The 26,017-nt window shown below is 43.2% G+C and overlaps 2 protein-coding genes across 6 annotated transcripts in view; one reads left to right on the top strand and one right to left on the bottom strand.

Annotated features, from left to right (window-relative positions):
- Nucleotides 1-8,823, bottom strand: part of OSBPL11 (oxysterol binding protein like 11) — a 49,801-nt gene extending 40,978 nt beyond the window's left edge. The window contains exons 1-2 of one of the 4 annotated variants that reach the window (XM_071746580.1): nt 7,775-8,130; nt 3,883-3,959 (exon numbers count right to left, since the gene is read on the bottom strand). Coding sequence is in view for 1 of the 4 variants with exons in the window: in XM_071746579.1 (XP_071602680.1) it covers nt 7,775-7,893 (119 nt within the window). In the remaining 3 variants the exon portion in view is untranslated. Of the gene's footprint in view, nt 1-1,088; nt 1,549-3,882; nt 3,960-7,774; nt 8,132-8,702 lie in introns of those variants that run through there. The other 3 variants (XM_071746581.1, XM_071746579.1, XM_071746582.1) reach the window with 3 other exon arrangements.
- LOC139797438 (glycerol-3-phosphate dehydrogenase [NAD(+)], cytoplasmic-like) lies at nt 7,454-24,529 on the top strand. Of its 2 annotated transcripts, XM_071746588.1 has the most exons (9): nt 7,454-7,515; nt 8,082-8,318; nt 13,628-13,805; nt 15,736-15,876; nt 17,018-17,156; nt 18,916-19,028; nt 20,458-20,691; nt 20,828-20,934; nt 22,185-24,529. In XM_071746588.1, the coding sequence occupies exons 2-9, from the start codon at nt 8,278-8,280 to the stop codon at nt 22,279-22,281; spliced, it is 1,050 nt and encodes a 349-aa protein (XP_071602689.1). In that variant the 5' UTR covers nt 7,454-7,515; nt 8,082-8,277; the 3' UTR covers nt 22,282-24,529. The 2 variants fall into 2 exon arrangements, with proteins under 2 accessions (XP_071602689.1, XP_071602688.1); XM_071746587.1 differs by lacking the exons at nt 7,454-7,515; nt 8,082-8,318 and adding an exon at nt 11,499-11,575.
- The last annotated feature ends 1,488 nt before the right edge of the window (nt 24,530-26,017 follow it).

Raw genomic sequence — 26,017 nt, 5'->3', positions numbered from 1 at the left:
AAAAAAATTCCTGTTCTTAATAAGAATAAAAGATACCTGCCCACTAAAACTCTAGATGCTGTGGCACAAGAAGAAGAAAGGAAATCCAGTTAAACAACCAGCCTTTCTCCTACAATGTAAAAGTTTTCTCCTGACCAAAGATGAAAATGGCCAGTAAGGTCAAGTAAATGTAATATAAATTATTTCAGACTCCTGAGTATTTTACACTGTAGCCATCATTTGACAGCATGTCCTGAAAGTGGAGCTTTATAGATACCACTGAGTCACTGGGTCTGTGCTTTGCTTTAACTCCTGTATGAAGCACTGCTCTGTTTCACATGCAGGATCTCCAGCATTTGCTTTTAATGGTTATTCATCATTCCTTCTGTAGCCTTAATGAGTCAAAACCTTTTTTCATGGGGGCTTTTCAGTCACTCTCAGTCATCTAATTTCCTTGCTGCCCTCTATCAAGCCCCATGCACTGTATTCTGCACTAATGCAGGGCCAACTGGAAGCACCAAGCTCACAGAGGGCAGCAGCTCACGCTGCCTACAAAGTTTTCTTCCCCATCCACAGCCCATTCTCATTCTTCACACGCAGCTGGCACCATTTCCACTTGGCCTCAGTGTGACTTTGCATTGAGTCATGCTCTGGGCTCCAGTGCTAGGTCCCCCCAACACAATCCAGACATAGAAATGTAAATTGGGGCAGCAGCAATGGCTCAGTCTGGGATTGTAATCCCAGTAGTTTTCCCTCTGTGAGGAGTTTCCCCCCTTTCTGAGAAAAGGATCATGCTCTGGGAGCTCAGTGAAGAACAGGACTGAAGGAGCTTGCATCTACCTCCAGAGCATCTTCTTTAGAGTTGCTGCCTTTGTACAGCTATTTTTCTTCAGCCTCTGTGTAGAGAGAGGCTTGCCACAGCCTGGGGCTACAAAAATAGCAGAAGTAGTGACACTGCTCTGCAGTCATTGCACCAGATCAGAGTCCACAGCAATTCCATCCCTCTCCAAACCAGCACGGTCACATTGCCTTTCCTCTTTTGGACCTAAACAGCCTATGGTACTGCCCACCACTCAGCTCCACTGCCTAGGAAAAGTTACAGCACTTACACCCAGTCTTGCCAGGGGCTTCCAAGCCCTCACACAGATTAAATCCTGTTCCTGAGAGGCAGCTCCTCAGCAGCAGCAGGAGATAACCATGTAATGACCCAAGACTGAGACACTTCTGTAGCCACAGCACTGATGATCACTTCAGCTCAATCCCTTTGCCCCAGTCCCTTTGCTTGCACAGCTGCCCAGCACAGAGCAGCAGGGTTTCTGGAAGCAGGCATGGCTTTAATTCAGCAGACTGCTGGAGTTGCTGCTGACAGCTGGATGTGTGCCCTGGGTCTTCCCCAAGCACCAGCCCTCTGCTTGCTCAGGTCACACGGGGACACCTCCCTGCCCTTTTCTCTGCAGCTCATGAGTAGGCAGAGAGGTCTGGGTATTGCCTCACTGCCAGCTGCAGCAGGGTACAAGCTGTCCTGGAACAAAGGGTGATGGTTGGAGCCCACTGCCTCTATCTGATCCTTCTGCACCATGGGAGGGCTCCCCTTGCCTCAACAGTTCCTGGCTGACTGCTTTCTCAGCTCAGGGGGATCTTTTCCACTGTGTAACTCACCCCAACAGAAAGTGAAATAGAAACTTCCTCCAGATAGCCCCCTACTCAAGCTCTTTGTGTGAGGAATTAAAAAACAACCATTTGTCCACTTAGGACCTGAATCCCTCTTCAATAAAAGTAGCCACACACGAGCCCACCACTGAGGAGTCAGCCCTGTAGCACTGAGGACCACTCAACAGGTTCTCCACATGGGGAAAGTGAGCAGGTACTGAACGAGCAGGGCTGGGTCACCTCCTGAGCACATATGGACCCGCTGCAGGGAGAGAGGAGGAGGCCAAGGAGAGAGGTCCCCTTATCACCAGCCTGGCTCTGGTGTGCACACAGCAGGCACAAGGGCAGCAAGCACTGTGGTTGTGGTTGAGGAGATGCCCAGCTTGTTCATCCAACCCATGGCCATCTCCAGCCTTTCTCTAAAGACTCCTTCTGCCCTAACCTATGGCATAACAGAGCATTGATGCATTCAGCTGTTTTGTAGCTCAGTATTAGGGCTCCTTCACGATTCTCAATTTCCTGAAAAGCCACTGCATTTTTATTAATGTCTTAACTAACCTTAACAGCTGCTGAGGGAATTCAGTTCTTCAGTCACTAGCCCCTTCTCCTAGAAGCTTTTCTGCACCGTGCTTTACTCCTACACACTTTTCCTGCATGGTTTCTATGGCAACATGAGTACCTCTCCATCTGCTGTAGATTCCCATTATCATGTTTAGCTGCTTGTTATCTCAGTCAAATGCCACTTTCATCTGTATCAGGATAACAAGATCAGTTTGGAAGCCAAGCAAAATTACCAAAGCACTTGGTAATTTTTGTAGGCAAACCTGTCCTTTATTATTTGATTATGTTTCTCTATAAGCTCTACCTGTGGGATATGGATACTGAGCTGTTCTCATTACCAGATCTCCCACTTGTATCTGCAAGCTCTAAACAATTCTACATCCGCTTCATAATTTCCAAGTGACATCCTACCTTCTTGTTGCAGTCTGTGCCACCTACAGAGTAGGTATATTTGGATTCTAGAAAGTCTCTGTAGGTTTGTTGCCTGGGGTTTGACAGCTATTTTATGGAAAATTAAGTTGCCAGTACTGATTTTCTTCCAGCAAATGCATTTTTCAGTTCTGCTATGGTCCTGTTCCTTTTCCTGCAAACCTTCTCTGTCAGATTACAGAAAGCCCTCAAGAGTACAGATAGTTTACAATTGGCCTTTCAGTCTGTTCTGCTTGAATTCCTAAAATTACTTGAGATTACACAGATTTCTATAGGGCTAAAATCAGTCTTATTTTCTGCTAAATAGCTTTCTGGAGAACTAATTTAAATGTGGAAAAAAAGTTCTTCCTATGTAATCCCATCAGAACCTGCAGCAGAGAACTCCACTAAATAAAATGAATGGAGTAAAAACTTCACTGTTGATTTGTTTTCTAGATCCCAGGAGTCAGTAAAGCAGACTGCAAGAAATCCATGTGGAAGCTGTAAAACTGTAAGTCATTTGGACTGCCAGCTCTTAGGGACAGAAGCTGACATTATTCATTTGTACCTAATATTCTGGAGGAGCTGCTTTGAGATACAACATGCTACCTCAGTATAAGTGGTTATTATTTACTAATTATAATTAAAAGTAACTAAGCATACAATCATTTAGTGCTTATATATGTACATTTAAAGCAATGCAAACCTTCCACTTCTTCCATTTAAAATATAATTCAGTGAAAGCTTATGTGCTTTTTCAGTTGCAAATGAAGAGGCCCATGATTTATGAGTAATTTTGATGTTAGTGCCCTGCACCAGGCTGTCCAGTGTAAGGTGAGGGTGAGTTGCAGTTTGGGTTGAGTTGAGCTGGTGGGTTAATCCTAATCTGGAGACCTCAGCCACAGAAAAGTTTCTGTGGACACTCACACCAGAACAGACTCCTCTTGCACACTTGAACTTGGAAACCCTTATTCTAAACTCCAGGCCTACCCAGCCTTAACTGGACCCATGGCTACACTGGGGATAAAACTCCATATTTGCTGTTGAGTCCTGCTGACATCAGTCTGCAAGTTGCACCAAAAAGAGCTGAATTTTCAGCTCCTCTTTCCCTAAACTCTGAAGCCTGCATTCCTAGAGATGCTGAGGAGTGATGCTGCATGATCACCAACCCAGAGATTGCAAAATTTATATACTACTTTGCTTTCAAGTAGTCACAAGACAGAAGAGGCTCCCTGATTCTTCCTTCTCTCCAAAGAGATCAAACAAAATAAAGCAGAACATTACCCGCAGCTCCATATGCCCACACAGGATGTGAAATGTGATGCAGGCAGTGCAGGACATCTTGGGAATATGCAGAAAGCCTAGTGAAAAAAAGGAGAATGATCTGCAGGGAACACTATCCTTCAGACATCCAAAATTAAAGGTACAGCACAAAACCAAAACAAATCAGGGAAGGAAAACAGCAACAAAAGGGGTTTGGCTGCGTGATTACAAAGGAAACAAAGGAAAGCATCACCAGTTATAACAGCAAGGCAGGTACCTAAAAGCTAAAGGAATATATTGCTGCAGCTTCTCTAAGGAAGAGATGTGAACCAAGAGAGCAAAGGCAGCAAACTTTGTGGGCTAAAGGGCATGGATGTGGAAATTACTGTATGCAACACAGCCACCAAAACTCAAGAGCTCTTTGCCCTTCACTTCTGAAGATAGAATCATCTCCATCACTGAAATCCAGAGGTAACATATAGAGCAAATGTCAGCTGTGAGTAACAGAATTCATGGAGGGAAGCAGGAAATGGGTTAAAGTGCAAGCAAGGCGTAATATATGTAGATTAACCCAGTATCTTCCTTTGATAACTCCATTTGCAGACAAAAAGAAAACTAATAGATCTTATCAACCTGGACTTTGGCAAAGCATTTGACTTTGTATTACTTATTTAATTATTAGTTAAACTCCAGAAGATAATTAACATAAACACTAAGCAATGCTGAAGGAATTGTATTGGGGGTAAAAACTGCTGATGGGGCTGATAGCAAAATTACAGAACTGGAGAGATCAGTCTTAGTAATTTTGTTGGTTGGCGTGGTGCAAAAAATGACAAGTGGAATAATGAAACTTGCTAACAATAAAGTTGGAAGACATTTTCAATAGAGAAGAAATCCTACAGGAAGAATTATGATTGTTAGGCCCTACTAACAGACATAGGATGAAATGTAACAGTGAGAGACTGGTAAAATTTCTGCTGTAAATAAAAATTTAGATGCTATGAACAGCAGAAGAGGAAAAGCCACATGCCAGATGGAGTTATTAAAAAGCTAAATGCAGTCTTGCATGTAGCAAGCCACCTTTTTCCAGGAACAATAAGTACAAAGATATGAGGCACTGGGTAAAACTCCACTGGGATTTTATGGCATCGTTTAGGTGATCAGTGATCAGTAAGCCTGAATTCATGCTGGAACAAGTACAGAGAAGTGCCACCAGGATAATCAGAGGAAGAGAAAAAAGGAGATAAAAGAGTATGTCATGCTGAGTCTGGCAAAATGAACGGTGAGAAGTGATCTTATTCCTCTCTGTAAACGTGTTTGGGTTTTAAGGTAGGCAGAGGGGGAGAATAAGCACCACGGGAGAAGAATCATCCACATTTCTAGATAGTGCTTTTGCTAGAGCAGATGGGGATAAGATGGATATGAAATGGGGAGAAGGGTTCTCACTGTGAGAGGAGCAGTGGTCTCAAACAGCTTCTCAGCAGGAGTCAGCAAAAAAACCTAACCAGTTTTAAAATAAGAGTAGGATAAGGCTGTGAGCTGACAGCAAGAACTGGGGAGAGAGAGTCCTTACAGAACCATCTCTGGCTTGTCCAGAGAAAAACAGAGCAGTGGCCCTATTCTATACTCACCTGGTTCACCCTACTCACCCAATAGTGTAGGGTGCCCAGACATCACCAACCAGTGGCCAAGGAAGCAATGTATGCCAAGGCTGTATTTACAGCACAGGACAGAATGCCCTTTGCCTTGCCCTCAAGTCCCTCTCTACAGAGTACCTGACCCCACCACTCCTCCCTGCCCATCCTCTGCCTGGCACCTGCCAGGTTTGGCAGTCACATTTTTTTGTGTGTTGAAGGGCCACCTTGCCACCACGGAAGGAGCCCTACCAAGCTTGGAAAAAAATGCCCACCAGCTACCCTGGCTTTGCAGCACTGACAGCGAGTTTTTCCTGTTTGCAGAAGACAACTGCTCTGCTGTGTAATCTCTGGATAGTGACACATGTGGTATGTGACCCATTAGGTGCAGAAGATCAGGTGAGCTTGGGTGGGGGTGGCCTTGAGAGGGTTGTCTTTATCCTCCCTATTAAGCAGACTGAGCTTTTATGTCTGTTATGTACCAATGACTCAGGCTTGAGAGGTAGTGCTCCTGGGCTTATATGAAAAACAAGCATTGTGCCTTTGTGGAAAGGAACAAATACTTCTCCTTGACTGCTTAAACAACAGTCATCAGCATACACCTGTGTGCTCTGCAATCTGACAAAGAACCCATTCCTCTGGGCCATTTTTTGTCCCCAAACACTGAGACAGCCTTGGCATCCAAACCTGCCATGAAAAGCTTCCTGCAGACTGCCTGGAACAGCCCTTTGTGCATGAACACTTTCCTATCCACCTCCATGGAGCAGTGACTGCACCAATCCAGAGAAGAGCTCAGCAGCAGCAGAAGTTATCTACTTCCATGACAATTACTGTCACAGATGAATGAGTTCATGTATGCACTCACAGTCCCAGGCTGCATTCCCAGCTCTTCACAAATGCTGCTGTATCCACCTGCCTGCTCATCTCCAGACAATCTCACCCCTGCCACCTTCTGTGCACCAACCAAATGGTCAGTGCCAACTGAAAGTGGAGGGCACATAAATCCATCAGTCCAGAGACCACCACACCTGATCCAGTCCACCTTTTTAATTAAAATTTTCCACATTAACTTAGATTAAACCATTGCGGTGTGCAGTTCTCATGTCCTGTGTAGACTAGGAACACCTTTTGTTGCATCAACTAGTTGCAGAAGCCAGTACTTGAGTAAGAATGTCCCCCTGGGGACTCACAAGGACAGAAGAACTTGCAACAAGCAAAGAAGTCTCAGGGTGTGAATGGGGCAAGAAAGATGTTGGCTCCTCCTTACCTCCACCCTAGATCTACTTCAGAGGGGTAGAAAAAGTGAAGAGACCTAAGACTTGCAGAGGAGCTGTACGGTCACACAAAGAGCAAATCAGGGTGAACAAGCAGGAGACTGGAGGAAATTGACCTGGAGCTGGAGAAGGGCTCTTGTGCCATGGCTGTGCTCAAACTTGTTAAGTACATGTGAATGTGCTTAAGACCTCTTCCTGCAGAGCTTCTCATCAGGCTTCACATGTGCCCAGAGTCCCAGCTACGCCATCCTGTTCAGCAACATATCCAGGTCACTTCCCTAAGATACTATTTCACATGATTTTCTGCTAGTTTTGTTTTTTACATACCCCCAAAACTCTTACCACCATCAGGATGCACCAAATAGCTGAGCCTATGAAGCTGGCAGCAGGCTGGCTGAGCATATGTGTACCTCCAGTACCACCCACGGGCTTCTGAAAAGCTGGCAGCCAGCCTGCCTCTATGGCCCATGGTGTCACACAGAAACCCACAGAGCCAGACCCCAGTGCTGTGTCAGGGCAGCAGACGTGGCCACCACCGAGTCCACAGCTCCCCAACAGGACAGGAGCCTGGGCATGGCAGGATGAGGGGAAGCAGGGGTGCAGGGGGGTAGCAAAGGAAGGTAACAAATGCAGCTCTCTGGCTCAAAACCAAGAGAAAAGATTGCTTTGGAGAAGAAACAGAGTGTAGTGGAGGGCTGAGAGGTGAAATGTGGTAATCTGTAGGGTGCCATGCATGATTAGATCAGGTAAGGAAAAAGAACAACACTCCATTTTGTCCTTCCTCGCAGATAACTTTTGATGTCCTATTTTAGGAACTATGATACAGTCCACCGGTGACAATTTATCAGCTGAGTTTGGCTCTGCAAATGCATTCCTAGCCCTTCCCTGGCACGCTCCTCATCTATCATTACTATTTAAGCCATTACGCACCTGCCTGGCCAGGGCGGGTGGAACCCCGAGATCTTCCTCACCGGTAACCCTCCCAAACTCCACCACCTTACCCACCCTTCAGAAACTCTCGGGGCTGCCGATGGGCAGGAAGGTCCCACGCCGCGAGAAGCACCGGACTCCCCTGCCTTCCCCACGCAGCTCTTCATCCCCGCGAGTTTCGGAGAAGGCGCCATTTCCCTAATTCTCCCCTCCCCCCCCCCGCCCCTCGGGCACTGAATCCCCGCTCACAGCTGCTGCAGGCAGGGCAGTCCCTGGGGGCAAGGACCGGCCCAGGCTGAAACCCCCGGGACCGCAGGCGGAGCAAGGGGGTCCCGGCACTGCCCCCGGGGCCACCGCCCGCTCACGCCCGCCCCTCCCGCAGGCGCTGGGGGCCGGGCCGGGAGAGGCGGTGCTGGCAGGCGGGCCTGGCCGGGCCGGGCCGGGCCGAACCGAACCGAACCTAGCTGAGCCGAGTCCAGCCGAACCCAGCCGAGTGGAGCCGAGCCGAGAGCTGGGCCGAACCCATCCAAGCCCGTTCCAGCCGCCGGCGGCAGCGCCGAGCGGGGGCAGCCCGCAGAATGTCGCCGCTCCGCGTCTGCATCGTCGGCTCGGGGAACTGGTGAGTGCCGCAGCGCGGGGGGGGACACCCTCCGTCCCCTCTGCTCTCTTCCCATCCCTTTTTTTTTAATTTTTTTTTCCCCCCCCATTTCTTTCCTTTTCATCTCCCCTTTTTCCGTCCTTTCCTCCTTTCCCACCGCCGCTGCCGGGGGCCTGGCAACAGGTGCGGGGACAGGAGCAGAGGGTCTCCATGGTCCTGAACCGCGGGAGCAGTGTCCCCACCTTGACCTGACCCCGTATTGTGGACCCCTGGGGCAGGCACTGCCGCCCCTGGGAGATGCACCATCCCGTGAGAAGGGGAAGGACTCGGGGGCCCCGCCACACCGTGGGGTCTGAGCCCTTGGCATCCCGGTGACAGGCAGCCAGGATCCCGAGCTGCAGCTACCTGTGCTGTCAGGGCTCAGGCGGCTCAGGTGTAAACATCCCGCAGGGAGGAGGGTGGTGATGCTGTTTGTGTTGTTCTGGAGGATCCGGGGCACTGGTTTAATTTAAAGCCACAACTTATTGGCATCTTTCACTTCCATCCTCCTCAGCATGTCATAGAATCCTAGAATCCTAGAATCCTAGCATCATAGAATACCGGGTTGGAAGGGACCACCAGGATCATCTAGTCCAATGTTTCTTGGCAAAAGCAGGATCTTGACAAGATGGCCCAGCAGCCTATCCAGCTGAATCTCAAAACTGTACAGTGTTGGGGAATCTACTGCTTCCCTGGGGACATTATTCCAATGGCTGATTGTTCTTACTGTGAAAAATGTCATTTTGCATCATGGTGCAGACACAGCCTTGTATGGGCACTGCATTCAGGTCCCCCATTTATCCTTATCCCCTTTCATAAGAATATGTTTGCTACTGCTCAGTCCTTCCTAACCTGGACAAAAGCATGACTTTCCAGAGCTCCTTGGGTCTGCAAGGAGTCAGTAAATATTATCTCAGTGGACTTCACATCCTACTTTTCTTAAGGTTTATGTAAGCTGAGCACAAACAAACAGCCCAACGTGTATGTGCACGTGCCTGGAATTAGCAAACCCAGCCTCCAGGTAGTTCTGTGGAATTTTTCTGTGCAAAGAGGGCAGGCTCCTCCAGATTTTTAAAACATCTAACAGCTAAGTGGAAGCAAATGCCCCCAAAAATCAATAGGTGAGGGAGTGGTTTCTTGTGAACTGATGAGAATACAGCATAGTTAAAGCACAGCTCTTTGCCTTCCTGCCTTGCAAAACCAGTCCACTGCTCCCTGAGCCTCCACGTTCTGGATCACAGGCTCTTTGTTCATGACACCTTTAAGACACAGCCTTTGGCATGTAATTGCACAGCTTAGTCTTTGGGAGCTCATCAGCATGCATCTGGCTTTCTCTGACTCTGGCAGACACAGTCCTGCCCCATCATTTCTGCACCAGCATTTCCCCAACTGCCCCTTTCACCACGTCATTCCAGAGCTTGCATTCTTCTCCCACACCCGGGTGTCCAAGCCTGTGCAGATGGCTTGTGGTCACTTCCAAACCCCTCAACATCCATGGCTGCATGTCTGGGACTGAGCTTTCATCTTTGGTCATCCTACAGTGGCAGCCTGTATCATTCTCTTGCTGCATCCTCAAGCAAGCACCTCCTGCCTTTTCTCAGCTATTCCCTTGCCATAGCACATTCTCCAGAGCCACTTAGCTGTCTTCCTTCAGATCTGTACTCAAGAAAGTTCTCCTTTTTTCACTTGTACCTACAAACTTGGAAGGAGTTACGCCATGGAGATACAGAGACCCCAGCCCATTCCATACTATCTATTTACTCATACTGTTTGTCCACCTGGGCCCATCTCTTGCTTCCTACCACATGGACAGACTGTAAAATCTTTGCAGAGGAGATAAGCATCGTGTTTAAATCACATCTACTCATGGCCTCTGCAGCAGAACAGGTTGTCTTACCACGACACAGGAACATAATGTTTGCTTTTGCCAAACAGTTTTTTTAATGTTTCTCCAGGCGACTCGGGTGACAATTCAGATCACTGCTCGTGAGTCTTTCCTGCAGCTCGGAAACATGGTTGGCACGTGATGTGGGATGGTGCAATAGCTCTTGTTGGCTGCAGAAGTTCAGCAGGTCACAAGGACAAAGTCAACACTGTCAGGAGAGTGATGTGGTTAAGCAAAGGAAGTGCTGCACCTCATTTTGTGGTTGCCAGCCATGTGCAGGAGGGTTTGTGTTTACATTAGTCATGGTTCAGTTACCTGTTTTTAAAAACAGAGGTTTCATTCACTGCCTGGACCTTCAGAATCTGAAAGCTCTCCCAGCCTTCTTAGATTTATTTAGACTGTAGAGCCCTCAGCAAAGATCCAGCTTGAGCTAGGTTCTCACTTTCAACTGAAGACAGATGGTCAGGCTTTTTATGGAGGTGCACACAAGGAAAACAAGAACCAGTTGTCATAATTGAACCAGAGGAGGTTCTGATTCAATATATAAAGAAGCAAAAAAAAAGAAATCCCTTATGAATACAATAAAGCAATGGGGCAGGTTGCCCAGAGAGGAGGTGGTCCTTGGAGAGTTTTCAAGACTCAACTCAACGAAGCCCTGAGCAACCCATCTGAACTTAGTGGTGTTCCCACTTTGGAGACACCTCTCATGGTCCCTTCCAACCTGGGCAATACTTTACTATAAAAACACAGGAGGAAGAGACTGAGGGGACAGAGACTGGAGGAAGAGGAGACTGAGGTGACACCTCATCACAGCTTACTGCTTCCTCAGTAGGGAAGGAGGAGGAGCAGGCACTGACCTCTTCTCCTTAGCAACCAACAACAGAACCTGAGGGAATGGTAGGAAGATGTGCTGGGGGAAGTTTAGGTTAGATATAAGGAGAAAGTTTTTCACCCAGAGAGGGTGGCTGAGCAATGGAACAGACTCCCCAGGGAAGCAGTTATAGCACCAACCCTGCCTGAGTTCAAGAAGTGTTTGGATGCTGCTCTCAGCCACATGGTGTGATTCTTGGGGTGCCCTACACAGGGACAGCAGTTGGACTTAATGATCCTGATGGGTCCCTTCCAACTCAGCAAATTCTATGATTTTAAGAAGACAAGATCATCTTCAAGCATCTAAAGGAGAATCCACTAGGCCACTCTTCTAGAACAGAAAGGGGCTTAAAACTGCAGTTAGAAAGACTTAGGTTAAACATGAGGATGATCTTCCTGATGCTAAGGAGTCCTGGGATGGGATGGTTGGGGAAAGGAAGACACCTGCAGCTGCTGAGGTCTTTAAGACTTCCTCAGAAAAACTGTGAGTAACATAAGTAGATTTGATTGCCCTTCCTATGAGGAAGGAACTAGCAGCTAAGGGGTCCCTTCAGCTCTATTTTTCACCAGACCTGATGTCTGTGCCACAAACACTTTCACTGTTGCATATGTAAATCATGGCTCTTATTTGTGTTATTCCACATCAAAGCTTTCTCATTATACTGATAGGAAATCTCCAGATAAAAGCTTTCTTTTTCTTTGTGATACATAAATCACTTCTGAAACGAACTGACTTATTTTGGGAAAAGGAACTGATTGACAGTTTATTTTTTAAAATCATCTCTGCCTTCTACTAATCTTCACTACACTGAATTTTAGAGAAAACAAAAACATGGCAAAGTCTTTTTATGTGAGCATCCTTGGCTTTAATTAATTTAGATCTCAGGGTTATACATAAAATTATTTTTTTTTCTTAATACATGTTTCTTATGCTGAGCCACAATTCCTCCTCACCTCAGGACTTGATTTTGCTCTCTGCTGAGAGCAGGACAAGAGAGCCAGAATGTAAGTCATTCTAAAGATAATCTTTATCTTTATAAGATCTTTATATCTTTATATAATATCTTTATATCTTCTTTTATATCTTATATATATATATCTTAGATACAGAGATATCTAAGATATATATATATCTGAGATATATATCTAAGATATATATCTAAGATATATAAGATATATATATATCTAAGATATAAAGATATCTAAGATATCTTTATATAATCTTTATAAGACTATCTTACAGTAAAGGTTCACCCCTAAAACATTTCACCCCAAAAATAGTTCCCTACATACTTTAAAGAACCAAACCAAATCATCCCTTTTTAGAAAGAAAGTATTCCAGTGGCTCAGGATAGAGTTACAACACTGAGCAATGTGAAACCTGATCTCAGTAGGATTTCTTTATCAAAAGATTAAGATGAAGTTCTTATTATTTGATTACTTATTGAGCAACTCAGCCTTGTGCAAACCATCAAGAATATGGTTGAGCCAAGGAGAAGCAGTTACGAAGTGGTTTCCCTTTGAACAGTACAACCTACCTGGACTTTGTCTTGGATGTACTCAAGAACTTCATTGGTTTCAGAGAACATACCAGAGCCAAATCCTCTTCATGCAGGTGTGTTAAAACTGGGTCAGAGGACAAGAACACTGCAACTAGAGCTCCTCTTTCATTTGTGTTAGTAAAATATCCAGTACTTTAAAGTAGAATTAAAATGTAAAGAGGGAATACACAGGAGTAAAAATAATCACCTCTGCTCCCCATATAATTTAAAGAGCCTTAAGCAATATTTTCAATATTTTCTTCAGGTTTTTTAATTTTCTCTTGAAAAAAAAAAATAAATTAATGTCTGCAAGGCTGCAGCGGTGATGGAGAAATAAAATTAATGTCTGAACTGAGATAAAAAAATGCTCAGCATAACTGAAGAAAACTAAACTGTATAGTTAAAATGTCCTTGGGCTGCATCTACTGCAGATCCTGTTACAGTGATATTTAGAACAGTAAATATAGAGAAACCATCAGGTTCAAGATATTTTTTCAAGATACTTTTTTTTAAGAAAAGAACAATTTCTGAGGATTTAGCTCTTACATAAAATCCTTATTGTAAGTGTTTGGTTATTAGTAGGAAAGTGGGATGCCTCTATTTTAGATGAGTTGCATGAAGACTGTCACAGTAAGATCATTCAGCACTGCTTTGCCACCTGGACTATTTTAAATTTCATCCAAGAAGCAAGAGACATTTTAATCCCAGATACTGTATTTTTAGTGCTGTTGATGGTACTCGCCATCTATAATATTTGATATGATTTCAGATTCCTTATTACAGTTGTTCTTTCTGGTTCTACTTTCTGTGTTTTTAAACTGAGGAGGTTTTGATGGAAGGGAGTGGATGAAGCTTTCTTATAAATGTAGAAAGCACCTGAACAGCTGTATAGCACAAGCCTTCTATGAGTTATTATATTTAAAGTTATTTGTGTTTCCAATTCACAATAAAACTATTTTTTCCCTATTACTTATTTCAACTTTTTCATTTTAAAGGGGATCAGCCATAGCAAGAATCATTGGTAAAAATGTCCAGAGGTCCAACAGATTTGATCCTAATGTCAAGATGTGGGTATTTGAAGAGATCATCAATGGAAGAAAACTCACAGAAATAATGAACCAGGAACATGAAAATGTTAAATATCTGCCTGGATACAAGATACCACAAAATGTGGTAAGTTGGAAAAAAATGACTGAAATATAAAAAATAAAAACAAGGGAGGCAACACATAGCAAAATTAAAAAGTAGGAAGTAATTCACCACTTCATTCTGGTTTGACACCAAACTCACTCCAATATTGACAGATCTCAGTTCTGTGACTTCTGCTTATCTTGTACCTCATCCACACCTTTAAAGACCCAACTGCATCAGGTGCTGCTAATGCAACATTGTCCTGTCTGGCAGAAATCAGCATAACTCCAGAAATGGCAGGCAGAGATCTGTCTACACAGAGCTGAGATATTTCAAACCCACAGCATCTTCTGGAAAAAAAAAAAAAAAAAAAAAAAAAAAAGAAAAAAAAAGAAAAAAAAGAAAAGAAAAAAAGAAAAAAGAGAAAAGAAAAAGGTACTGCTCTCCCTTCTTCTGAAAAAGGATTCAACAGCACAGCTAATAGCTGTGGCTTACAAGGAGGTGAATAATGAGCTCATGGGTGATTCAGGAGAGCAACACTCTGCTGTAATTAATGATGCTGTAAATTCCAACAAAAATAAAAGGTATTTCATTTCCATGAACACTTAAGGTACCAAGTTATGCATTTCAACTTAAATTAATCAGCTTAGATTATATCTTGCCACTTAAGCAAGCAAGGGGAGGGGGCTGGGCAGTTGAAGATTTTGCTAAATGCCAATATTTTGTGACTTTAAAATAGTGCTGTGTTTCTGGAACAACTGCAGTTGTAAAAGGAAGTTAAGATGCTGCACATGGTGGGTCTCCTTGCTTGGAGAGTGGTTATATTTAGTACTCCACTTAGTGCTGCAATTGCATTATTTGCACTCCTGTGGTTTGAACTGGGCACACAGTTCTCCTGGGTAACAACTGACATGTCACTTATTTTTACAGCCCTCTTGCACACCACCAGGCTTGTCATCACTTGAGATCAGCCTCATCCTCTCTATAGGTGAAGTCTGAGGCTTTACCAGCAGAAATCAGCTGGTTGCAGTAAAGCCTGAAGGGACTCTTCACCCCTTCATCTCTAAGAAAAAAAACCCAAACAAACCAACTGATTTTTCCCTTGCATTGCTCTGTGACATTTTAGAGAGATGAGAGCACATCCTGTACAGCTCTGCCAGCTTCTTCCCCTGCTCCTTCTTTGCTGTTTTCCTGGAGAAGCAACCTTGCTGGCAACAGTTCTGGTTCTCCCACTGGGAATCCCAGTTGCTCCAAGGCAGTGGGCTCCAAGGCTGCACCCAAGGGCCATGTTTGCCCTGAAAGTGAACTGCTGGTGACAGCAGGCTCAGGTTCTCCTGCTGTTGCCTCTGTAGCCTGGCTTAAATTGTTGTTGTGAGAAACACTAAGAGGAAGATACAGCTTGCTAGTTATTAAGCAAGTTGGGTAAATTTCTAACTATTGGTCAAATGAGCCATCCCACCCCAAATATGATAATAATCTGCACCTTTTGAGATAGTTTATTTGTGAATAGCTCAGCTAGTGACCTATTGAAACTACAGACAGACAGCTCCATCTCACCACCCTGCTGCTCTCCTGGGCTTTCTGGTACCACCACACATTGCAGCAGAACCCTATGGCATTGCTCAGGAACCACCTGGTATCTTCAGGAACCACCTGGAGAAGCTGAAGCAGCACAAGGGCTTCCCAGGACAGTGCAAGTTTGCATACTCTGTCATCTTCCCCAAATTATCCACATGGGGCCACGATGAGAGGCAAGTTAAAAGCAAAATTCTAAAAAAAATTCAAATCTAACATAGGCTGCTTTGGATCTTTCAGGAGAGAGCTGCAGTTCCTTGCCTGCAGAGCGAGCACTGTTAAAATTAAGGACATTCATAGCATGTCTGCCATGGTTGTGGCACATTGGTACTTTGCAAGGTGTGAGGATTCCTCCCTGACATGAGAGGGCTCATTTTGGTTGTTGCTCTTGTCCCAGGTGGCTGTACCAGACGTGGTCGAAGCAACAAGTGGGTCAGACATTTTAGTGTTTGTTCTGCCACATCAGTTCATTGGGCGAGTCTGCGAGCAGATTGCAGACCAGATAAAACCTGGGACATTTGGGATTTCCCTGATCAAGGTAAGTTGTCATCTTCACAAGACTTGACCTGTATAGAGCAAATAACTTATCTTCAGCTTAAGGATAAGAGTGCCAGGCCTGAGCTGCATGTTCTGGATAAAGATGGACACTTCTTTCTGCAAGAGTTAAAACTTACCCAGCCCTCTGCTGCTCAGGTGGCCATGGCCATGGCAAAAGATGAGGCAACCCAGCTGGGCTAAGAGTAACAGTCTTTGCCAGCCCTCTTTAGCCTGGATTTGTTCCCACTTGGACCAGCACAGATGTGGAAATGGGCAGAAGGAGGGCTGCATAAGCTGCTGCTGCCAGAAAAAATACTCATCAGACTACAGCCTCAATTAACTCTTAAATGGGAAGTGAGCTGGGTCAAAGTGCCTCTCCCAAGTACATGCTAAAGCTGTTCCTGGCCGCATTAAAACAGCACAATAACACTAATGATTTTGCAGAACTGGAGCAATTTCAAGCTGCCAAACTTAGGAATCTTTCTTTAAGGTTAAAGGTACCATCTTATAATCTTAAAAGGAATTAATATTTTAAGAGAATCTCAAACTAAAAGCCAGAGGCAAAGTGTAGGAATATAGATTACCACTTCTTTTGATTGCATTGTAGGAAGTATCCAGTTTAAAACTGTAAGAAATTAACTAGTTCAAGCTTTCAAACAGCAATACCAGCTTTTCCCTCCTTTCGTTTTCCCCCTATGGAAATTATCTCACAAGCAGCAGTACACAGAGGAGTAGAGGGTGGGAGAAGGAAATTCCTGCAAATTTACTTCTTTCTTTGGTTAAAAAAAAAAAAAAAGAACAAACACACCCTGAGAGAGTTCAGTGCACTCCTTAATACCAATGAAGCACTCAGATTCATACTTAGATCTTGCAGAAAAGCCACTGATCTAAAAGCTTAATGTAAAGGTGTGGTTCTGTACTAAGAGTTCAACACAAAGGAAAAAATTCAGCATCCAAAAAAGCCTCAGGACAGCAGCACTGGATGCGGGGCCACTTGCAGAGTGTCTCTGCCTTCTCCCCGAACTTGTCTTGGACTTAAGAGTTATCAAAGTGCAAACCCAGAGCATTTGTGTTAATGACTCCTGACCACTGTCACTTTTCCTATTCTAATAATGTGGCTTTGACTGCTGTCTTCTCTTCAGGGGATTGATGAGGGTCCTGAAGGCCTGAAGCTCATATCTGACCTCATCCGAGAGAAACTGAAAATAGAAATGAGTGTGCTGATGGGGGCCAACATAGCCAACGAAGTGGCTGATGAGAAGTTCTGTGAAACCACCATTGGTAACTATTGCAAAGAGCAAATCAGGGCCTCTAGTTGTTGTTTAGTGTCACCTGTGGCTGGGGAAAAGGACAGCCTCTGGAAGGGGGATGGGGACATGGTGGTTCCTGTGTGATTCCCAAGTGGTGCCCTGGGTGCAGTGGTCACTCAGCTTGTTCAGGGAGGTATAGTGGGATTTGCAGGGAGGTAGGTGCTGGCAGGATCAGATCCAACCTGACAGCAGCTGTCAGTGCTGACAGCTCATTTCATCCTTAAAAAAAATTACAGCTTAACCCTCTTTCTGTAGGAGCTGACAAGAGCCACCACTGATAACACCCATGGCCCACACACTAGACAGTCCAGATAGAGAAGTGCAATCAGAAATTGTATGTGCTCATGCTTCCTGAGCATCTTCAAATTTCTTTGTTAAAAAAAAAACACAAAACACTAAAGAAAAAACAAAAAAACAAAAACCAACCAACCAACCAACAAAAAAAACCCCAGTAACATTCTGTTCCTCCCTCCCATGCAGCCTGCTTGCCAAGACAGCCTCAGATCCTCCCAGAACTGAGTGTGACCTGACTTGGAAAGTTCAGTCAGTAGTTTTGAAAAGCCCATTGATTTTTAACAGCAGGAGAAACTAAAGCTACATCCTTCCGTAGCTCAGGAAGACAAACAAATGCATTATTGTTGCAGTATTGTTCCTTGGTCTTGCAAAGGTTATATTAATAGTGCAATTACTATTTCACTATAGTAATAGTGAAAATTCACGAGCAGAGCAACTAGGCACAACTAGGACCAGACAAAGTTCAGAGAGCTGAGCAATATTCATTTTCTTGGGGGAGGGAGGTATTTAACTTCTGCTGGCCCAGTCTGAATGCACCATCCTGTGATGGCAGTGGTGCAAAAAGCTTTGCCCCTTGCTTTTGTCCTAATGGAAAGCCACATAGCCCAGAAAGGGGGTACCTCAAAGAGACTGGATATCCCCCAACACCAGCTGTTGTGAAGAACAAGAAGCAAACATAAAGTTTCTTGTGAGATGGGGCAGAAACCCCACAGCTACCAGAGTGCAGCACCTCAGGCTACTAAAAACTCACTGCTGAGGTCTCCCTGAAGGAAACCAGGTGGCCTGATGTAAAAATTAGGTGAAACTGCATTCAAAAATATTTTCCCAGCTGGCAGAAGCCCTCAGGAAAAAGGCAAACCTCAGCCCCTTTACTTCCAAGGGCTCTCTACCCCTCCTGTCAGTACCTGGGGTGAGTGCTGTAATATGTGACCTCAGCAGAACTGGTACCAAAAATGTTCAAGCAGTGCCAGTGTTCAACTGTGGATCTGTGGATCTCCTTGTAAATGAGAATTAATTGTGCATTAATCATTTGAGGCCCATAACAACACTTAGCAATTACACTGGTGTACACTTTCAAAGCAGCAATTGTGCTGTTGTGCTGTACAAAGTCATTTGAAAATACTATGTTGTGCAAAGTTTGTGGTTATACAAGCTTGGTCAGGCAGAAATCTGCATTAGGGACTATCTACTTTTTCAGCTCTTTAAAGTTTTATTAAGTGATGCTTGGTCAATGCCTGGGATTTGCATACATTTAACTCTTGCTTCCAGCAGCAGGAACCACTGTCACACAAATCTCCTGTTTAGCAGCACCCAGGTTAGGCCTTGTGATCCCAGTGAAGTGGTCCCTGGACGTTATTTCAGATTTCAGTTAATTGTGTGTATTCTGAAATACTGAAAAAAGCCCCACCTCTAACTTGTATCTTTCCTTCCCACAGGGTGCAAAAACAAAAAACAAGGGGAGATCTTTAAAGAATTAATGCAGACCCCCAATTTCAGGATTACTGTGGTGCTTGACTGTGATACAGTGGAGATTTGTGGCGCCTTAAAAGTGAGTGTTTTCAAGCAAAAATGTTTTTATTAGGGCCAAATATACCCTTACCTGAGCCATCTGTAAGCCATGGGGTCTGAGTCCTGCCATCATGTCAGTGAGTGAACTACACTACAAGATGTGTGGTTCAGTCTTCCAACCTGTAAAAAAGGGAAAATTTACTTAAAAGTACAGCTGCTGGCAAAACATTTCAAAACAGTTGTATTTTTCTTTATTGTACCAGAGGCACCTCTTGCTTATGAGGGCAGAATTTAGTCCACTGTATTTTCTTGTCTGCATGTTGCAAGAACATGGAACAAAGACTCTTACTTTATACAGGAGCTCCCACTAATGACTTATTTCCATGGTTCAAGTAGTGAGCTCCTAGAAAGCGTGCACCCAGAGAGATTCTCTGTGTTATAATACCAGAATCACCAAGTTTCCAATGAGTAGGCACCTGAGTAAAATTCGGAGTTTGTTTTTAAATGTCCTACAAGTGACTGCATCCTGTGATCTTGGGTACTTTTTCATATATTCAGTCATTTGTAATTTCCTTGAGGAGGGGGATGACTGGCTGGGAGGGAATTGTTTAACCTTATATACAAGAAAAGTCTCTTTACATACAAGCTCAAATTCCCTGGATTTAGCTTTTGGCTGCAGACTGGAACTGGTGGCAGGAGAAAGAGGAGAGAGAGGTTTTTTTCTGCTTTGTGGGAGATCTTTTCTCAAAAGCATTGCCTTTCCTAAACAAATTAAAATGTGCACTTGGGACATGTGCAAAACCCTGGAACAAACACCTCAGTGACATATATACTCACATACAGTAAAATACACTATATGGGGACTTTTTAGGGGCTGGAAATAGGGAGGTGGGAAGGGAGGTGTGCAGGACAATGGTGAGGAGTTGTGAAGATGTTTAGGATCCTGAGAGATTTGTTTAGAGCTGTACAAAAGGGCAATTCTAATGACAGTTCTTGTAGGGAAAACTAAATTTTGATCTGCTGCAGCACCTGTACAGAGAACTTGTGCCTGTTTAAATGACAGATGCATAAAGAAAACTTGGAAATGTGTGACTCCTTATGAGGTATTTTAAATAGTTAAATAGGAAAGTCACTGAGTCCCAGTGTGGAACTAGCAGAAAAAACAAACATGAATTGCATCCATGCTGCATGATTGCAGTATTACTATATTAAACAAGCTGCTTTGATTTTTGCCCATGGGAGTAACAGTGGGTAATTTATAATTTTCATAAGTCCATCTGGTTTTTTTCAACAGTAACAAGCTGCCCACCTTCTTCATAAGATAAACTCATGGCCTTTGGAAATAGAGCCTTGTTCTGGTAAAGACAGACCTGTGGGTTTTTCCTAAAGCTCAGGGCATGCTGACAAACTGCACATCTTGCCTGACTGTTTCCTTTCCTCCTCTGTATTTTTTACTGCCCTATTTTCAGAACATCGTCGCAGTGGGAGCCGGGTTCTGCGACGGGCTGGGTTATGGTGATAACACCAAGGCAGCAGTCATACGTTTGGGCCTGATGGAAATGGTGGCCTTTTCCAAGATGTTCTGCAAGGGACAGGTGTCAATAGCCACTTTCCTGGAAAGCTGTGGCGTGGCTGACCTAATCACTACCTGCTACGGGGGACGCAACAGACGAGTAGGAGAAGCCTTTGCTCGCACAGGAAAAGTAAGGAGAATATTGAAATATTTTACACTAAAGCATGAAGGAATCCTGTGTTTTACAAAAGCATTGTTAGCTGTTTACCTTCTTGGTAACTGCTGGTATCCCCTCTGGCCCAAGTAATCAGTCTCCTTTCTTCTAGTCCATTGAGGAACTGGAAAAGGAGATGCTGAACGGACAAAAGCTGCAGGGTCCCCAGACCTCAGCTGAAGTCTACAAGATTCTGAAACAGAAAAATATGCTGGATAAGTAAGTGCTTTTACTTTAAATAAGCAGAATCAACAACAAATGCCAAGTGATTCATAACCTCCTTAGCAGTAGTTATGTCTAATTACCCTTTTCATTTCCATAACAACTGCTTTCTCCATCTTGGGCCACTGTTAGTGCTCAGCTTAGCATTGCTGTGGTTGGTAGAATGAGATGAAGGCTAAACAGTGTTAGAAAAAACAAGCCACAGACACATAGTAAACAAACAAACAAAAAATAACAATCCAAAGGAGCCACCCAGACATCCCTGTGTCCCTAAGAAAGGGTTAAGGGCATGCACAGAGTCAGCTGCAGCCATGATCTATGGGTCAGAGGGTAGCTTGTTCCCAGTGTATCACCAGTGCAGCTCACAGCAGTGCTGCTCTCAGTGCAGACATTAACTGGGGGATCTCAGTGTAAAATGGAGGAGGAGCATAGTCCTCATTAAAAAAAGTTTACACACACTGAGGAGGTTTTAATGTGATAAATGATGCTGGGATAACAAGTACCTCTGGTTATTTGGGGTAATGTAAGATTATCTGTAATTTGAAAACTCCAGTTACACATTAGAAAAGCTGAATTTCACTCCATCCCATGCCTTCTCATACAGTAGCAATACTGAGAGGTCAGATTGCTAAATGAATACTTTTAAGAAATCCTATTAGAATTATAAACAGCTGTAGAGTATGCAAGTGGCTTTATCTTTCAAAACTGAGAGAAAAGCTTTAAGTCAAAATTTGGTCTAATAAGTATCCCTGCAAATGCACTTAGTTACACACTCAGCTCCAAGTCATTCTGTGAACTCATTTTTTACCACATGACTAAGAGATTTTGCAAGAGGAAAAGAACCCCTTAAACCAGGAAAAGAAAATAATTGGATATTTTCTTTTTTTTTTGAGTCTTTGAGATATTGGTATCTAGTATAAATAGCATATGCATTTGGAACACAAGAGGAAAAAGAGGATATACAATTCAAGATTGTTTTGTAAACAAATAACTGAACAGGAATTTTCACTCCAAAACAGCTCTTCTTTGCTGTCACCCCTAAGAATTGCCCCTAGATTCTTTTAATTGCCATATATAAACATGCCTCCAAGTTAGAATTATATAAAGAGAAAAAATTTTCACTTTTTTTAATGGAATAAAAAAAAAAAAAAAAGCCCAAGACCTTTTTTTTTTTCCCCATTGCAAGTAGAATGGAAATACTTTTATAAACTTTAAGAACTTTTTTAATTGCTATACACTTTGTTTAGGTTTCCATTATTTACAACCATCTACAAGATCTGCTACGAGGGTCAGTCCATCCAGGATTTCATCTCGTGCCTGCAGAACCACCCAGCACACACTTAGACATCCCCTCTCCTCACCTGGTCATGTCCTCATCTTCCCAGGACTTCTGGAAATAAATAAAGCAGAGAAACAGGCTGTGTGACACTTGCTGGAAAAGCAACAGAGAATGTATTTCAGTATCCTCCTTCTGGGGGCAAAAATCTGCCTTTAATTAGAACATTAAACCCAGGGAACAGGAAATGAATGTACAATTTAACAGTATTTAAGCTATGTGGGCATTTGCTGAGAACTGCTTCCTTGTTGATTGGAAACAGTTCCCCTCATAATTTCCCTAAGAAGAGATAAATTTATCCCACATGAAGCTCAACATTTTGCCTACCAATATTACTTACAGAACAGCACAAGATGCAGAAAAACTGAAGAAATGGCTCAGATAAAAAAAGCGGTAGTTAAAAAAGAAAAAGTTCTGGCAGGAATAAGATGCAGTCTTATTCCTTATTTTGACAGGACATGAGTTTTAAGTCAAAATTTGGTCTAATAAGTATCCCTGCAAATGCACTTAGTTACACACTCAGCTCCAAGTCATTCTGTGAACTCATTTTTTTACCACATGACTAAGAGAGCTGCATGTGGGCAAATACTGGGTTTTAGTAATTCCCCTCAGACACAAATAACATTTTGTATTTTGCAATGTTTAGCCCTTCCTTGACTTTGTTTCCTAGTGTAAGCCTTTTGGGAAAATAGGTATTGTTACTGTATTCAGACACACCTGAATGTTCAGCAGATGTATAAATAAATCAGTTTATGGAGTGAGGGAGAAATAAGGGGTTTTTGGGGTGGGTGGTTTTTTTGTTTAAATTCAGGACATGAGGAATCCTCAGTAGTACTTTGACCTTTGTCATACTTACTGCACTCTGTTGAAAAAAAAACCCCAATATTTGAATAACCACATAAATCTACGTTAGTGTCAGGATCTCCCAGCAAGTCATAGTCATTAGTTGGTAGCAGTGGAGAGGGGAAGAAGTGGAGGTTGACAGGGAGGATGTGTGCATGGCACAGCTTGTAGCTGGTGCAATGCTCTTATTTTGAAGACTTAAGTAACAGAGGAAAAAAACCTCTGTGATACTTGACCAGTTTTTATACATGCATGAAAATGACCGCTGTAGACGCACAGAAATCCTGTAAAATTGCATTTGAAACCAGGCTGCATTTTGACTCCTCTGGGACACTCCACTGGACTGACACCAGTGCAGCTCCTGCATCTTCCCAGACCTGATCCTGCTGTAGTGTAACACATCTCACACCCTGGAAAAGAGAGCTCTCTCTCTACTTCTGAATTTTAAACACAAACTGGTTCATATACTGGTTTTTTTTTTGGTTGGTTGGTTCTTTTTTGTTGGTTTTTTTTTAATATTTTGCTACCAGTGGCATTAATTCTAGAAACATAACATTTTTTAAAATCTTGGGTAACTTTACATACTTGATGTATTTTCAGAGTTAAAGCCATCTATGAAGTGAACAGTGGCACATTTTAAAAGCTTTAATACCCTTTTGAAAGACTCTGATTTAGAGACAGGCAAACAAAAAGGAGGAGTAACCTACTTTTGCTTTGCTTTATCTGATTTTCTGAAATAGCAGAGGAAGGCAAGTGGTTTTTTAATCTCTCTGTGTATTTGCTGACACTGCTTAGGGAAAAATTTAGATTATAAAATCGTCTCTGCTCTGCATTTTAGAGAAATGTTATGTCTTTCACATTTATCAGAGTAATATATATATGTGTATATATATATATGAATGTATTACTTGCAGTTATAAAGAGATTGTAAGAATCAAAGTATTTCAGCAAGCAAAGCTGGCTGGGTACCAGAAAAAGTGGCTGCAGCATCACTCATCCCTGTGGAACAGCAGCAAAGGTGGCTCAGCTCCCCCAGCTCCCAGTCTGGTCACAGCTGACAGCTTGGGGCTCCACAGGGCAACGCCAGCATTCCTTCAGCTGAAAAAGGAATTGTGAGGCCAAATCCTTTACAAAAACCAGGGAATTACAAATCTTCCATTTTGAGTGGAAGAAGACTTAAAATATTGCATAATTTGTAAATACTGAATACACAAGGATGGGGTAGAGAATTAAGGAACCTCCTTCCTTCACCAGCAGGCTGAACTTCTGATAAGTTGAGTATGAGCTAATAATAATACAGAATATTTTACAGTCAAAGTGTATCAAATAACAGTTTAATAAAGTGATCAATATGCAGACTTGATGTAATTTCATTTTTCAAAATTCTCAAAATAAATTACTGTTGTAATGGTGGTCCTCTCCTGCATTTATTCTTGCATGTAATAATTGTCAGCTCTCAAAGAAAAGGACAAGAAGAGTCAATTTTCTACAGACATTTTATTGATGAACAATTTTTTCTTCATTTGTATGACTTTTTTTTTCCTTTTACACAGTAAAATAAGGAAATATTTGCTCCATAAATAACAAAAATTAGCCCTTTTATCTCAATCCAGTCAAACTCTATGTAAAATAGTTTGTTCTATATTTACATTCCATACCAAAATAGGAAACACGTGTTCAAGGTCAACCAGTTCTCTCAAAACAGTTGTTTTATCTCCAGGGTGAGCTTCACATTAAAAAGGCAACATTTGCACTTGGGAAGTTTGGTAGTGTAAGATCACATTATTTAATGTACAAATACACCCAAATCCTGAGGACTGATACATTCAGCCAAGCAGGAGCTGCTTGTTGGATCTTGCTGGGGAAAGACCTTGGCCTGCTCAGCGGGCGAACCTCGCTCCTAGAACATGCAGGGAGGAAAGGGCTTGCACCCCTTTCTCCAGGTACATATCCCCAAGCAGGAAGAGTTGCAGGACAGGAAGATTTAAAAACAACTGGCCCTTGTAAGGGGCTGTGGACATGTCTGCTCTTAAGGGACATCTCTTTTCCTAAGTGACTCACGAACAGCAGAATGAATGAGCTGCATCGTGTTGATAGTCTGCTAATGGGGTAAAAATTCTCTTTCAGTAATTAATTTATCCAAGGCTGTGACAGTCTTCCAAGACCTCAATTCATCTCAAGAGGAATTAATTGCCTGCTTTTCAGTGTAACTCTGCTCACTGCATACTGTAGCCCAAAGCTGCTCTTCCTCCTAGTTGTCTGCAAGACTAGAAAAGTATGTGTTCCTCAAGCATGACTCGCCTCAACTTCCAATTGAAATATTCTAGGTTTCAACTACTGGGGTAAAAACAGACCACAAAATTAATTTACTTCCATAAGCAAACATGGAATATTTTTTTTAAAAACTAAACCTGCAGACATTAATACACTGAAAATATTAATGTTACCGACAAGCTAACTTCTTTATCTCTCAACACTATTTCCAGGGCTCCTGCTGCTGCCCTGTCTGCTCTGGGTGAAAACACAAAGGATTATGTGGGCTGTATTTCAGTTTTCACACCTTGGAGATGCAACAGGATGGGCTTCCTATAGTATGCTCAAGACCCCTAAACTAGCTGCCTGCAGACTTATTTAAAACCAGCTTTACTGGGGCAACTGCACTTAAGGCTACATAACAGATTGGTTTAAGCTACAATTTTAGCTATGTTCTACACTCAAAAATGGCTTATGCTTCCCACTGTATTTATTTTGCTCTTAAAAACCTGAGACATGTTTTTACTTAATTCATCTGAAGATTTGGAAGTTCACACAGCAGGCTAGAACCTTAACTCCAAGACCAACAGAACTGAGGTAGTCAGGTTTACTCTGATAACGCTTTTTGACAGTCACCAATTAATTTCC

The sequence above is a fragment of the Heliangelus exortis genome, chromosome 6 (assembly GCF_036169615.1).
Source record: "Heliangelus exortis chromosome 6, bHelExo1.hap1, whole genome shotgun sequence".
NCBI lineage: Eukaryota > Metazoa > Chordata > Aves > Apodiformes > Trochilidae > Heliangelus > Heliangelus exortis.
This window is presented reverse-complemented; position numbering and strand designations above follow the sequence as displayed.

Excerpts from the sequence above, each read along its gene's own strand:
- LOC139797438 (XM_071746587.1), top strand. The coding sequence starts at position 11,514 with ATGGTTGGGGAAAGGAAGACACCTGCAGCTGCTGAGGTCTTTAAGACT. Across the intron at positions 19,029-20,457 it reads AGATTTGTGGCGCCTTAAAA|AACATCGTCGCAGTGGGAGC; the intron begins GTGAGTGTTTTC and ends CCCTATTTTCAG. Across the intron at positions 20,935-22,184 it reads CAGAAAAATATGCTGGATAA|GTTTCCATTATTTACAACCA; the intron begins GTAAGTGCTTTT and ends CACTTTGTTTAG.